General features: G+C 32.9%; 1 protein-coding gene across 1 annotated transcript; it reads left to right on the top strand.

Moving 5' to 3' along the window:
• The first annotated feature begins 382 nt into the window (after positions 1 to 382).
• On the top strand, positions 383 to 13,023 carry LOC123696224 (FACT complex subunit Ssrp1). Its single transcript, XM_045642295.1, has 13 exons — positions 383 to 567; positions 2,148 to 2,333; positions 3,756 to 3,971; positions 4,720 to 4,898; positions 5,246 to 5,485; positions 5,991 to 6,119; positions 6,658 to 6,819; positions 7,308 to 7,440; positions 8,615 to 8,790; positions 9,108 to 9,216; positions 9,846 to 10,043; positions 10,430 to 10,708; positions 11,956 to 13,023. The coding sequence occupies exons 1-13, from the start codon at positions 517 to 519 to the stop codon at positions 12,055 to 12,057; spliced, it is 2,160 nt and encodes a 719-aa protein (XP_045498251.1). The 5' UTR covers positions 383 to 516; the 3' UTR covers positions 12,058 to 13,023.
• The last annotated feature ends 1,712 nt before the right edge of the window (positions 13,024 to 14,735 follow it).

Here is a 14,735-nt window from a genome sequence, read left to right as displayed (position 1 = left end):
TGCAGGTAAAACCACTGAGCACAGCTAGTATTTAATAAACCTACGTTATATCAGCTGGTTCACCTTTAATATCTAGAAAAATCATCAACGGCCAGTATTAAAACTTTCAAGTTATACTCTAAATACCTATTGTCGCATCTGTGGTCGCATCGCATCGGTATTATTTTTTGATCAATCCTGCCCCCCTAGCCAAGTGGCTTTCTGTTAATCTGTTGGTCAATAGTCAATCTATATCTTTGACACAACCTGTGGACACAACCGACAGCGTCACTTTTATTTTCTGTGGCTCACGGAACTATATACATCTGTGGCATAACGCGCGCCGTTTTGTTGACTGTTGTTTTCAATTGTCATATGTCATTTCGGTAAGGTTGTTCGGCACTCGGCAGTGGTGTCTTTTGTGCGAGTAATTTTTATTTTTCTTCGTATTTTATATTAAAATATAAAAGTTTAAAAAAAAAAACAAAACTTAGTGATCTTTTACTTGAAGATACGTTGCAGTTTATTAAGCCAGCAATGGAATTTCTAGAATATAACGATGTTTCTGCCGAAATCAAAGGCAACATGGTAAGTTCACATGCTTGAGTCCTTTATCCTGTTGTTATATTAGAAAAAAGGAGAAATGTTCGAAAAGACTAATTCTTAAGAAGTTTTAGGTTGACTATATCTATTACCTACAAATTTACACAAGCGTAGGAACTGTTAACATTTATAATATCGCACCTTCGGTAGAACAAGGGCATAATTGTCATAAATTGCCAAAATGACTTAAATATGCAGAAATGCTTTAAAAAGGCCCTTTCAACTGGAGGGACAAAGACATTCGTTTAATTCCTACAAAAAACAGCCAGATTGAAATAGTGGCGTTGTTATTTTGGCGCTATTTTGTTTCTCTCTTGGCGAGACAAAGTCTCATTGGTTAGTTGTGCCATCGGCGGGGACTGAGCTAGCTGTCACTTGGAGCGCTAACGTCGTTTATGTAAATATGTCCTATAATGTTTTTGATTTCTGGAACGACAAGGCCATATCTGTCACACTTATGCCTAGTTTACGATTTAAAAATTGGGAGGACAAAGTCGTTCAGACAATTGTGCCCTTGTCTGTCCAAGATTTGTTATACTCCATGGTCTTAAAAGTAACATTTTATTCCGATAATTGCTGTAGAGAGCAAAAAATAAGTTAGTTTTTTAGAAATTAAACGATAGGACTGCCAATCAAAATACAACAAACATACCCTCACACCCACAAATCTATCCTCAAAAACTTTCGAGTTTACATAATAAATAATAATATTAGTAAGATATTTATTCGTAAATAATTATTTTTCTTTTTCAAATTTGTTTTTGGAATGTATTATTTTGCTGTGAACACATTGCCTATAAAATCGATCATACATAAATTAGGGGACCCAGCATAAAGCCGATGCCGTCCATTCTGGAATGTAAAACATGCAAAAAAAGCTGGCCCAATATCAATATGCACTCCGGCAGAATACATAAGCCTTATAAAAAATGCCACGAAAAAGGAGGAATTATTTAATGTCAAGGAATTGAATTATGATTCTTTCTTGTTCTGTTATCTTAATATAATATTATTCCAATTTTTAAAGCGATTCCAAAGAATTTTGCTAGGAAACATAATAGTTTCAGATAGTTGAAGATGTGTAATGGCTGATTAGTAAGTTTTGATATCTATTTTTGTGATAAAGTACTGCGGCTTTCTAAAGTGTTTAAGAAAATAAAACATTTATACAAAAAAACACGTTATTATCATTCCAAAATTATTAACTTAAAGCTTTAGATATGGCCATATTTACAAATTAATTTTCTTGTTGGTGGAACAAGGGCACAAATGTACACCTACTTAAGAAAAAAATATTATTAAAAAAAAACTAGCAGTTTTTAATATTTGTAAACGATACACCTAAAAGAATATAGTATATAGTTTATGTCATACAAAGCAGAACAACCATAAAAAAATATTATAATAGCTAGACCACATTAAGTACTACAAATATCTTAAAATGGCTCTCCTGTAAAATTGCAAAAACTGTAATTGTGCCCTTGTTCTACCGAAGGTGCGATATGTTTTTTGATTTAGGTCTTTATTCTTTATAAATATACATATTAACACCTTCCTTTTTTAAGGTTCCTGGGCGGCTAAAGATGACAGATCAAAGTATTATATTTAAAAACAGTAAAACAGGAAAAGTGGAACAAATCTCTGCCAATGACATTGAGCTTGTAAACTTTCAAAAGTTTATAGGATCATGGGGTCTTCGGGTGTTTCTTAAGAATGGGACTCTGCATAGATATGGCGGTTTTAAAGAAGGGGTAAATATTACATTTTGAGTACCTCAAATCAATAGAAAAGGCCAATAAACAAGATAATGCATGTAACATACATTCAGGAGTTCACAGCATTATTGTTCAGAATGCAGATACAGTCGAGTCTCGTTAATTCAAACCTGCGATAATTCGAACCTCTCTATAATTCAAAGTTATCACGAGGTCCCTACAAAATCTCTTTATATTTCGAACTAAATCTAGTTATACATTTTTGTACACTTGAATGAAAATATCATTACTATATAACAAAACGACGCGTTAATTCGAACTCATCGGCGTCCAACACTCGACAATTCAAAGTTGTAGAGAGAAAGAGGCGGAAAGATTGTAGGCAGGTAGTCAAGTACCTAGGTACATTTTGCGACAAGTTCAAACTTGTTTAATGAGCCGTTTATTTTTGTGATTAGTTTGACTTTACACTTCTCAGGAATTGGTATGTTTAGTTATCATTCGGTTACTGTAGAGTCTGTAGAATAGCATTTAATCCATACTAATATTATAGATGCGAAAGTAACTCTGTCTGTCTGTCTGTTACTCAATCACGCCTTAACTACTGAACCAATTTGCATGAAATTTGGTATAGAGATATTTTGATACCCGAGAAAGGACATAGGCTACTTTTTACCCCGGGATATAAGATAGGTTTTATCCCGAAAATCCCACGGGAACGGGAACTATGAGGGTTTTTCTTTGACTGCTGTGAAGCCGCGGGCGGAAAGCTAGTAAATAATAATTGATTAACAATTAATATTTAATAATTCGAAGTTTTTTTTAGTTTCTCTCACAAATTTCGAACCATTTGATATTTCAAACTCTTGACAATTCGTAATATTATGAGAGTCCCTCGAGTTTCGAATTAGCGAGAGTCGACTGTAGATTTTATAAAATTTCATTAGTAACATCCCTATTTTTATTATTGGAACAAAGTTCCTTATCGCGCGTTGTGAAAGGTTGCTAGACTGAAAAAATTCTTACGAAAAGTTGTCTCGACACTTTTTGCTAGAGTTGTAAGTCTGTCTGTCTCTCTCTAACTTAACACTTCGTTCCATCCGGATGTCCCTTGACATCGCTCAAGTTTTTTATTTTGTTTTTAGTCCGAGTAGATCTGGGATGAGTGGCTTGCTTATAATAAAACAATCTATTTAATTATCAATGATGTTTTTAATGTTGCCTTAAAAAAGTGTTCTTGACTTTTATGACTTAATCCAATAAGTTTAAATCAACAATAAATAATTGGATATGAACTTTCCATTTGAAAATATATATTTCTCATACAATGGTATATTGTTCTTTTATAAATTTTACAAAAAAAAAGTGAAATAAAATATGTTTCCATTTTGATGTATTTTATTGGGCTTATAACTTGTAAGATGCGTCTATATATGCTTATTGGAAATTTTCTTATAGGAACAAGAGAAAGTTGCAAAGTTCTTCAAATCCAGTTACAACAAGGATATGTTAGAAAAGGAATTGTCCCTCAAAGGCTGGAACTGGGGGACGGCCAAGTTCAATGGAGCAGTGCTCAGTTATAATGTTGGGACACACACAGCTTTTGAAATTCCATTACATTATGTGTCACAGTGTAATACAGGGAAGAATGAAGTGACGTTGGAATTTCATCAGGTATGTGAATCTTAATATGTACTTTTTTTAAACCATCTTCACTACATAGTATAAAACAAACTTTCGCTTTCGCTTTCTCTGTCTCTGCGTCCCTGTCCAAAACTACGCAACGGATTTTGATGCAGTTTTTTTTAATAGGTGGAGTGATTCAAGAAGAAGGTTTTAGTATATAATTTATTAAGTTTTTGACAAAGTGGGCAAAGCCGTGAGCGGAAAGCTAGTTATAAATAACTTGTTCAAACAAGAATTAAATATTTTGTAATCTTAATTATTTATTCTCAAAAGTACTACTAATTACTATTTGTTTTGTTCAAAATTATGTTTATTGAACTCAGACTGAATAATGAACAGACGTGTGGTTGGTTGGTGGAGATTCGTCTGCTGATGCATCTGCAGATGTGTATTGAAAGCATTACATACTCTAATTTTGCACTGTGGAAACAGAATTTGCCACAACAGCTAGCTCATCTAAATTAAAAGGGATCTTACTTGTTTATAAATTAATTTCATAATACACACACAGAAGTTATTATAAATAAAGAAATGTTAAATCAAAGTTCGAGTAAACTAATATCTTATATGAGCCACACTCCATTTTAAATTTTATTGTGTTGTAATGTTGTGCTAATGTCGACTGTGCCTGCATAAAGGCACAGTCGACATTAGCGCAAATATTAACTCATTATTACATTTGACGTATTTATAAGATGATTTGAACCAAACAATGTGATTTTCTTCTCATAATCAGAATGACGACACACCCGTATCCTTGATGGAGATGCGATTCCACATTCCGACGAGCGAATTGGCGGGTGACATGGACGCAGTGGAGGCATTCCACCAACAAGTGATGAATAAGGCCAGCGTCATCTCTGTGTCTGGTGATGCTATTGCAATCTTCAGGGAGTTGCAGTGTCTTACGCCTCGGTATGAATGTTGTGTTTAATTCTATTGGTTTCCTTTATATTTTGTAGTATAAAAAGAATTAGGTATAAAGATATCAAAATTATTTGTTGTAGTGTTTAAAATTTTTGTATATTGTTACATGATTTATTCAATCTTTGTAAGGAATAATAATTAACATAAAAAAAAATAGTAAGGAAATATATTATTAATAATTTAATTGGAGTCAAAATTTAAAAAGATTGATTGATCATGTTGTTCTTGCATCATATTTCTAATAAGAAGGAATCTATTGTCAACATATTATGTTATAATCTACTTAGATTTTTTAGTATTTCTAATACCTAAGTTACAATATATTCATATTTCAGTGGTCGCTACGATATCAAAGTGTTCCAAACGTTCTTCCAACTTCACGGTAAAACATTTGACTACAAGATACCGATGTCGACAGTACTGCGTTTGTTCCTGTTGCCTCACAAGGACACGAGACAGATGTTCTTCGTTGTGTCTCTGGACCCGCCGATTAAACAGGGTCAAACTAGATATCATTATTTGGTGCTTTTGTTCGGGATTGAGGAAGAAACTAGCCTGGAATTGCCGTTCACTGAGTGAGTTATTTTTTGTCTTTTTGATAGAATAACGTAATAATAATAATTATGATGAATTTAAAATACTTAAAATTGCCAAATAGGTAACACCAAAAGTTTATTGTTTATTCTTCGACGTAAATATTTACGTAGGATTCGTGATCCGAAATTGATAAATCGAATTACTTCATCATCTAAGTACATTGTTTCAAAGTAATAAATTGGAATGTTAATCGAATCGAAAATTGGAATAGAATCGAATGTATATTTCGATTCGATTCGGTTCATTATTATACATATTTAAAGGTTTCTTTTATAAAAGAATGGCCTGATAATCAACATCCGTAGCGCTGTATTCTAAAAAAAATTCCGAAAATCTCGAATACGATACATATACATAGTTTTACCGTGATACATATTTAAAAACACCTACCTAGTCAATGGTTTTTATTTTATAATTCCTGCATGTGAAAAATATGATATAAATAATAATATATCCTCGTCTAAAAATATATGAATATTTCAGAGAGGAGTTAACAGAAAAATATGAAGGTAAAATTACAAAAGAGCTATCGGGACCTACATACGAGGTGCTCGCAAAAATCATGAAGGTCATCATCAACAGACGCGTGACAGGACCTGGAGACTTTTTGGGGTAAGCTAGCGTAAATTATTTATGGATTTAAATTACATTATTGATGACCTATTTGTATTATGTACTTGTAATTACTCGTAATAATTTTTTTTTGTCGTTTCACAAAATATATTGAGTTGGAGGTATTCTATTCCGGTAACTTTACTTATAACTTACTTGTAATAAATTTTCGTAAAATTTGTCGTTTCACAAAATATACTGAGTTGCAGGTCGACCTTTTCCCGTTAAGGGTGTGTAGTTAATATAGTTTCTGACTGATTTGTCCATGAAACATCTTAAAATTTACTGTTTTCGAGGCAATTGCTTTTTTTTTTCGTATAGAAAATACTTACTACTCTGTTTAAAACTAAATAATAGGATCTTTCACTACCGATTACACAATAGAGACGAAAAGTGATGCGATCAATTACTTAAAACGCCACAAATCCGAATATTTCGACTATCGCAGCTAAAATGTATTGAAAAATCATTAGCAATAGTACAACTTTTATTACTTTATTTAATATTTCTATAAATATTATTGCATTACAATTTCCAGACATCACAAGACGCCAGCGATCGCGTGTTCGTACAAAGCTGCAGCGGGTTACCTGTACCCACTAGAAAAGGGCTTCATCTATGTACATAAACCACCAGTTCATATACGATTTGAGGAAATTGCGTCTGTCAACTTTGCTAGAGGAGGTGCTTCGTCTACCAAGTGAGTTTATATTTAAACTGTATAAAATGAGTAATGAATAGTGGAATTTGTTAATAAACATACTAAATTCATAATTTAAAACATACCAAAGCCCTTTATTCTTGAAATTTTACTACTTTGTAAGTTCTGGAAATCTAAGTGAGGTGTTATGTACTTTCAAATTTTTTTTTAATGTAAAATGATGAAATTTCGACAATTTTTATATTTCAAGGAAAACAAACACGTAATATAATCCTACTAATATTATAAATTCGAAAGTTTGTATGGATGTTTGTTACTCTTTCACGTAAAAACTACTGAACCGATTACAATGAAATTTAGCACACATATAGAGGGTAACTTGGATTAACACATAGGATAGTTTTTATCCCGGAAATCCCACGGGAACGGGAACTATGTGGGTTTTCCTTTGCAATCGCGGGCGAAGCCGCGGGCGGAAATCTAGTATATTATAATGAAGACTTTATTTTTCATATTATTTATTACAGATCTTTCGACTTCGAAATTGAATTAAAGCAAGGCAGTGTCCACACGTTCAGTAGTATTGAGAAAGGCGAATACGACAAATTGTTCGATTACATCACATCAAAGAAACTGCATGTTAAGAACACTGGCAAGAATGTGAGTATGGCCTTAAAATTTACTTCAAGTCCTATGTGTTATAAGTACTTTATTTTGATTTTGTTGTTGAAAACTACATGTCGACTTTAAAACTTTAATAATGCAAGAAAACACAAATAGATGATTTACATAATCTCTCATAATAGTACAATTTTAATTGAACTTATTATCTTTAATTCATAATTTGCTTTATGGTTCCTAAAACAATGTATGTATTCCGTATTTAAAATAAGCACAAATACAATATGACACATCACACACACAAATTCATGAAACGCAAAATTACTATCCAATAGAACACTACAATCAATAAACTCAAACATTTATTTATTCAACTAGCTTCCGCCCGCGACTCCGTCCGCGCGGATATCGGTCTTCACGTGGATGGTTATTTCTCCATTTTGAGTACCTCTGTCAATAACATCTTATAAGTATCTATTGGACCCAATTCCCAAATACGGCTAGGCCTATAATAATACGCAACGTGTGTTCGCGGTTCTACGGAACAACGTCTATGGATAAAACTGAAAAATTAAGTTTATTTTTCCAGGATAAAAAGTATCCTATTTTACGCCCAGGATAATAAGGTATAATTATACCAAGTTTTATCGAAATCGAACCGCTAGTTTTCACGTGATGCCTTCACATACAGACAGACAGACAGACAAAAATTTTTTTAATCACATATTTGGGTTTGGTATCGATCCAGTAACACTCCCTGCTATTTATTTTTTCAATATTTTCAATGTACAGAATTGACTCTTCTACAGATTTATTATATGTATAGATAAGACTTCTTCTAAAACAATTTTGAACCGTCATAACATATTTTTACCATTTACCGCGGATAAACCGCCACTGAAATACGACATAATAATAATTAAAATTCCGTTCTATCGTCGCCTGTTGTGTAATTTATACATCCTTACTAATATTATAAATGCGAAAGTAACTCTGTCTGTCTGTCTGTTACTCAATCACGCCTAAACTACTGAACCAATTTGCATGAAATTTGGTATGGAGATATTTTGATACCCGAGAAAGGACATAGGCTACCTTTTATTGCGAAATATGAACCACGGGCGAAGCCGGGGCGGACCACTAGTATTATATATTTCATTTTATGTCATTAATTTGTTGTGTAAAATAAAGCTCAATCAATCATTAATTCCAGGACAAAGCGCTATACGACGACGACTTCGGCGACTCGGACACAGAGAAGGAGCCGGACGCGTACCTCGCGCGGGTCAAAGCGGAGGCCAAGGAACGGGACGATAGCGATGGCTCTGATGAGAGCACGGACGAGGACTTCAACCCCGATAAGGCTAAGGAGAGCGACGTGGCGGAGGAGTTAGTGGCTTTTTTGTTAATTGGAGTGTATAATAAGTTCAGTTCAGTGATGCGAATATAGTGTCATAAAGGATGAAATGGTATTATGTGAAAATGTTAGAAAGAAGTAAGAAAGGAAATGGGACATGAAGACCGCGCGCGCGAAGAGGGTTATGTTATTTGAGATGAATATTTTATACGTGGAGATCGTATAAATTAACCTAATTGTATTGAAAAAAGCTCTCATGAATCTCAGGAATATTCTAATTACTGTACTTTTTTATTTTATTATACTTGTACTTTTTTATTCTTATATTAAGGTACAATATTTTTTCTAGATACGACACAAACCCATCTTCGTCCGAAGAATCAGACGCGTCGGACGCTTCAAAGGGCAGCAAAAAGGAAAAGAAGAAGGAGAAGAAACCTAAGAAAACCATCACAATAGTAAGATTTATTATTTCTTAATACTAGCTGACTAGCTGTGCTCCGCAGTTTCACCCGCATTGCTCCGCTCCTTTTGGTCTTAGCGTGATAATATATAGCCTATAGACTATAGCCTTCCTCGATAAATGGGCTATCTATCACCGAAAAAAATTTTCAAATCGGACCAGTAGTTCATAATAATATTCTAACGAATATTGTTGATATGTTATAATTGAGATAAAGGAGACTAGTTTCACAATTCTCATATTATAATTCTATCTAGAATTCAATTTGACATCCACAAAAATTTATGATTGTAATTACTTTATCAAATGATGTTGCAGGAGTAATTTTTGTTATAAACTAATTTATTTTTATTTATTACAACCCCACTTATCCACCAAAATGGATTATACTGTTCGATAATTATTTATAGAATAATTAAATATATAATAGCTTTTTTATTGCAGGCAGCACTGCCCGTAATATAATTTATAGTACTTATGCCAGTGTTTGTAAAATATAATGATTGTTCATTTATTATTTTGTCTAAATACATGCAAAATTTTTTTTTACCAAAACTCAAATGTGACTACACGACTACACCACTATAATTTGTTCATCAACCTTGTACCTTTTAACATTTCCAGTCGGAAGCGCCCCGCAAACGCAAGGAAAAGTCTAAAAAGCGTGAGAAAGACGCCAACGCTCCCAAGCGTCCGTCCACCGCGTTCATGTTGTGGCTCAACGAGAACAGGAAGAAGATCATCGATGAGAACCCCGGGATTAAAGTAACGGATGTTGCGAAGAAGGGCGGCGAACTGTGGCGCGATATGAAGGATAAATCTGTGAGTATTGCAGATAAAACATAATAACAAACGAAGTTAAGAGTTTAAGTATTAAAATATGTTTGGAATGTAACATAAGCATGTTTTTGACGCGACTTCGTAAGATTTTCCTATACCAAAATGTTCTAAGCAGAATGATGATTGGTAAAAAATACATATGAGTATAACGGTAAATTTGTACACTACCAGTGTTATAAGTATTTATAATCACTAATGACACTGGTGGTGTTACGGACGTTTATCTCATAATGTGACCTGATTCGCTTTGATTAGGTACCTAATATATGAGCAAAGTTTGAATAAAACGTTTATTCCACTATGACTAACAGCAACAACAAAAACTAGTTACAAAAAAAATTACTTATTAACCAATAATTTACTCACAGGAATGGGAGGAGAAAGCGAACAAAGCGAAAGAAGAATACAACCAAGCGATGAAAAAGTACAAAGACAGCGGTGCAGCTGACGAGTTCAAACAGAAGAAGAAGCAAGCGGAGAAAGAGAAGAAACAAGCGGAGAAAAAGAGTAAAGCACCGGCGAGTAAGAAGCCCAGTAAGAGTGGGAGTTCTGGAACGGGGACACAGAAGTTCACGAGTAAGGAGTACATTGAAGATGACGATAGTTCCTCTGACTCGGATGGTGATAAGAAAAAGGAGAGCAAAGATGTGAGTTGTATTGTATTATGGATATTTGTTGTATTGACTTATAATTAACTAGCTTCCAACCCGCGGCATCGACCGCGCAGTCAAAGAAAAACCCGCATAGTTCCCGTTCCCGTGGGATTTCCTGGATAAAACCTATCCTATGTCCTTTCTCGGGTATCAAAATATCTCTATATCAAATTTCATGCAAATTGGTTCAGTAGTTAAGGCGTGATTGAGTAACAGACAGTCAGACACAGTTACTTTCGCATTTATAATATTAGTATGGATGATGAGGAATAATCTGAGTTACTGAGAAATAATGTAGAAAATGGTTAAGATTGATTTTTTTTAATACATATATTGTTTGATTTCAAAAACTATAAAAATAATTACCAAGTCTGTCAGTTATTTCAACCGTAACAATACAATCCTTGCAGCAGGGGCCGTGTATGACCTCTTATTTCCAGACAGTTTACGCCGTGAGTTGAACTGACTGGCAAACTCATATTATACCATAAATTAACCATGGCTGGTTGCAATCATCTCTGGATAGAGATCATGAGGCTTAAATTAAATTGGGGCTCGATTTATTACCAAGTTAAATTGTTGATGGTAAAATCAAATTTTTCAAATTTTCTCAATTGAGTAACAAGAATAATGAAGATTAGGTTGACTTCAATGTGATTTATTATTAGAGTCTAATTTTATAATGTGGTACTTAATTCATTACTAAATTAGGACACTTGTGTAGTAAATTAATAATTCTTAGTACAGTTTGTTAATGTTGTTACTTGCACTGTTAACCCACTTGTTACTAACGTTCATCACTACATAGTATAAAACAAAGTCGCTTTCTCTGTCCCTATGTCCCTTTGTATGCTTAAAACTTTAAAACTACGCACCGGATTTTGATGCGGTTTTTTTAATACATAGAGTGATTCAAGAGGAAGGTTTTAGTATAACATATAATTTATTAGGTTTTAGATAAAGCGGGCGAAGCCGCGGGCGGTAAGCTAGTTACTACTATCTATATGCGTCATATTATAATAATTAAAAACTTGAACTAGGCACAATATACTTACTAAACTTTTATACAAAATGCCGAACCAAAATAAATATGCACATAAAATTATGTATATAGAAAAGTATATACTTATTATTATGAATGCGAAAAAAACTCGTATTTCTATATAATATAAAATAATTTAGAAAAGTTTATATTACTATGCACGCGACAAAAAAATACGTTTTTTATTTTTAAATTGCAGAAGAAAGAAACAAAGAAAGAAAAACCAAAGGCGTCATCATCAGAAGCGGAAGCGTCGTCAGGATCCGGTGATGAGAGCGGAAGCGGTAGCGGGAGCGATTAATGTGTTTAAAACATTATTGTATGTTGTTGTTAATAACTTGGTTAATTATTTGCATGGTTTTAACATAACGACTTACGTTTTATACTCTTGAGGTACGAAAAATGAGATTGAAAACAAAATGTGTTAAAAAAATTGTGAAAAATTTGGTAAAAAAAGATAGTCTAAGCCCCATGTGCAAATTGGATGTCAAAAACTATTATATTAAACAAAATAAAAAAGTATAATCAGGTGCCAAGCATTCCATATAGAACACATTACATAAAATGATTTTATGATGTTATCAAATTTTCACAGTTTACATTTTCTGATTAAAATAAGACTATTTATATGTGTAACAATTTTGATATTGCATTGTGCTCATAAATATACCGTCAATTTGTTGTGTGTACAAATTTCGGTGAAAATCTAAAATTATGAAAATCGATTTCTAAATGACAGTAGATAATTCGTTATAGATAACATATTGTGATGAATTTTTCGCAAGTAGATCAAGTTCAAAAAACTGGCCTTACATGGTGGAACCTGTTATTCTGCGATAAAACTTCTTACAAATAAAAAAAAATGGTTTCTTTGTTATCTTTATAATTTTATTCATATACAAATATGCACATTGTATTATTTTATAAACAGAATATTCATCATAGTTTACTCACAATCAAGTACGTTTAGAGAAGTCATTTGAATCAATGGTTCTTTTAGATCCAGTCAATATAATTATTGTTTCGTAACTATAACGTAATTTTAACGTTTTTTAGTAATTTGCTGGCTGTACATGTTCAACTATGACATTTTGTGTGTTTTCGTAAATCTCATGTGTGTATATAGTTTTTATCAATAATTTGTTTTTAAATTGTTAAGAAAATGTGATTTCAATTCCCAGTTTTGTTAATTTTAGCGTTTGTAAGTGTACATAGGTCTTGTGTATTATTAAATTTCTATAGGTTAATTAAATATTTTTCCAATGAAGTGTGTGATTTATTTAATAAATTGTTTAGCAAATATTATAAAAGCCGTGATATTATGCGCAATTCAATAAAAATATATAATCATCAGTATGTATTCAAAACATTATCCGATAATTTAAACCAAATTCTGCGACCTTTACAATCTTTTGGCTTGGGATACATATTATAACTGGAAAATCAAGAACGACAATAGGCCAAAAATATCAACTGCTCTGGTAGCATTAGTATTGCTCGATTTACTTTCGTGGTCATATTGAATTAATCATGTTCAAAACTTACTATTGATTTTAACTAAACTAGGTACTTTATTACCTCGTATATATTTACTAACTAGATGCTCCGCGCGGTTTCACCCCCGTGACTTCTCTCCCGTTGGTCGTAGCGTGATGATATGTAGCATATTACCTATACCCTTCCTCGATAAATGAGCTATCTAACACCGAAAGAATTTTTCAAATCGGACCAGTAGTTCCCGAGATTAGCGCGTTCATACAAACAAACAAACTCTTCAGCTATATAATATTAGTATAGATTACCAAATAATATTAACGATCCTTTCACTAAAGTCGTCGTAAACTATCCTACGTAAAAACCTTGATTGATTTATCTTATTAAAAAAATATTATGTATTTTTTAATTATTGTGTAACTACATAGCTACTCAAAATTAGCAGAATATCCTGTGGATGTAACAATACAATGTTTATTGTTCAGTGTATTACACGAGCAGATAGAGAATAGATCTGAAGATGGCGTCCGCTCGCATGCGTTCTCGCTCACTCTATCGCTGTCTATACTCACACAGTGAAGTACGCGTTGCAAAAAATAATCAGGCGGCATTCGCTTTCTGCGAGGTACTTGACGCACCGGAATGCGTCAGTAACTCTAAAGTTATATGTAGTTGCTTTTATAGATATTGTTTTTTTGTTGAGTTTGATTGTTATATTGTTTGCGTTACATTTGATTGTTTTTTATTTTCGTTACGTTTTTGTTACAAACTCTAAAAACAAGTGGATATCCAAAAAAACTATGTTAGAGAACTTAATTTGCCAACCCTACCATAATGTCGTAAAATAAAAATACATACCTTAAAATTATAATATTTACCTAATAGTACTTATGTACTTACCTCAAACGAATGTTATATAGATTATAGGTAGGTAACTAGGCTATATTAGTCGTATAACGTACGGTATAACTAAAAACATATTATTAGTTAACTATACCTACAATGGGATAGGAATTAGGAAAGTATGATATTATTGTTGATCTTCTTCTAACTATAATAGACGGTTGATCTGTCAGGATAATAAATAATAATATAAGGCTGTTCACAGTTCAAAACGTATTTAAACAAACATAGTTATGCAGAGAAAGAGCTCTCAAGCTTTTTTTAGCGTAACATATGGAAGCTCTAAAAATTACTAAAAATAATACCATGATAATACTAGCTTTTCGCCCGCTGCGCAGATTCGCCAGTGTTGTCCATTGAGATATACTTACATATGGAGACGACACCGCCTACATCACTTATGTTCCGCTCAACATACGCCATATGGCGTAACTGCACGCTCGTTTTTTATTTGTTTTAAAGTTAAACACATCAAATATGCCTTCGTGTGTGTTACGATATTGCACAAATAATACAAAATATACGGTTTATAAGTTTTTAGAACCTCACAAAATATAAACAGTGTGTAAAACTAGCCTCATC

The sequence above is a fragment of the Colias croceus genome, chromosome 12 (assembly GCF_905220415.1).
Source record: "Colias croceus chromosome 12, ilColCroc2.1".
Classification (NCBI taxonomy): Eukaryota; Metazoa; Arthropoda; class Insecta; order Lepidoptera; family Pieridae; genus Colias; species Colias croceus.
This window is presented reverse-complemented; position numbering and strand designations above follow the sequence as displayed.

What these genes read in the sequence shown, in the direction of transcription:
- LOC123696224 (XM_045642295.1), top strand. Translation starts at nt 517, where the DNA reads ATGGAATTTCTAGAATATAACGATGTTTCTGCCGAAATCAAAGGCAAC. An exon ending in TTGCAGTGTCTTACGCCTCG is followed by an intron (nt 4,899 to 5,245) that starts GTATGAATGTTG and finishes TTCATATTTCAG; the next exon opens with TGGTCGCTACGATATCAAAG. An exon ending in GGAGGTGCTTCGTCTACCAA is followed by an intron (nt 6,820 to 7,307) that starts GTGAGTTTATAT and finishes TATTTATTACAG; the next exon opens with ATCTTTCGACTTCGAAATTG.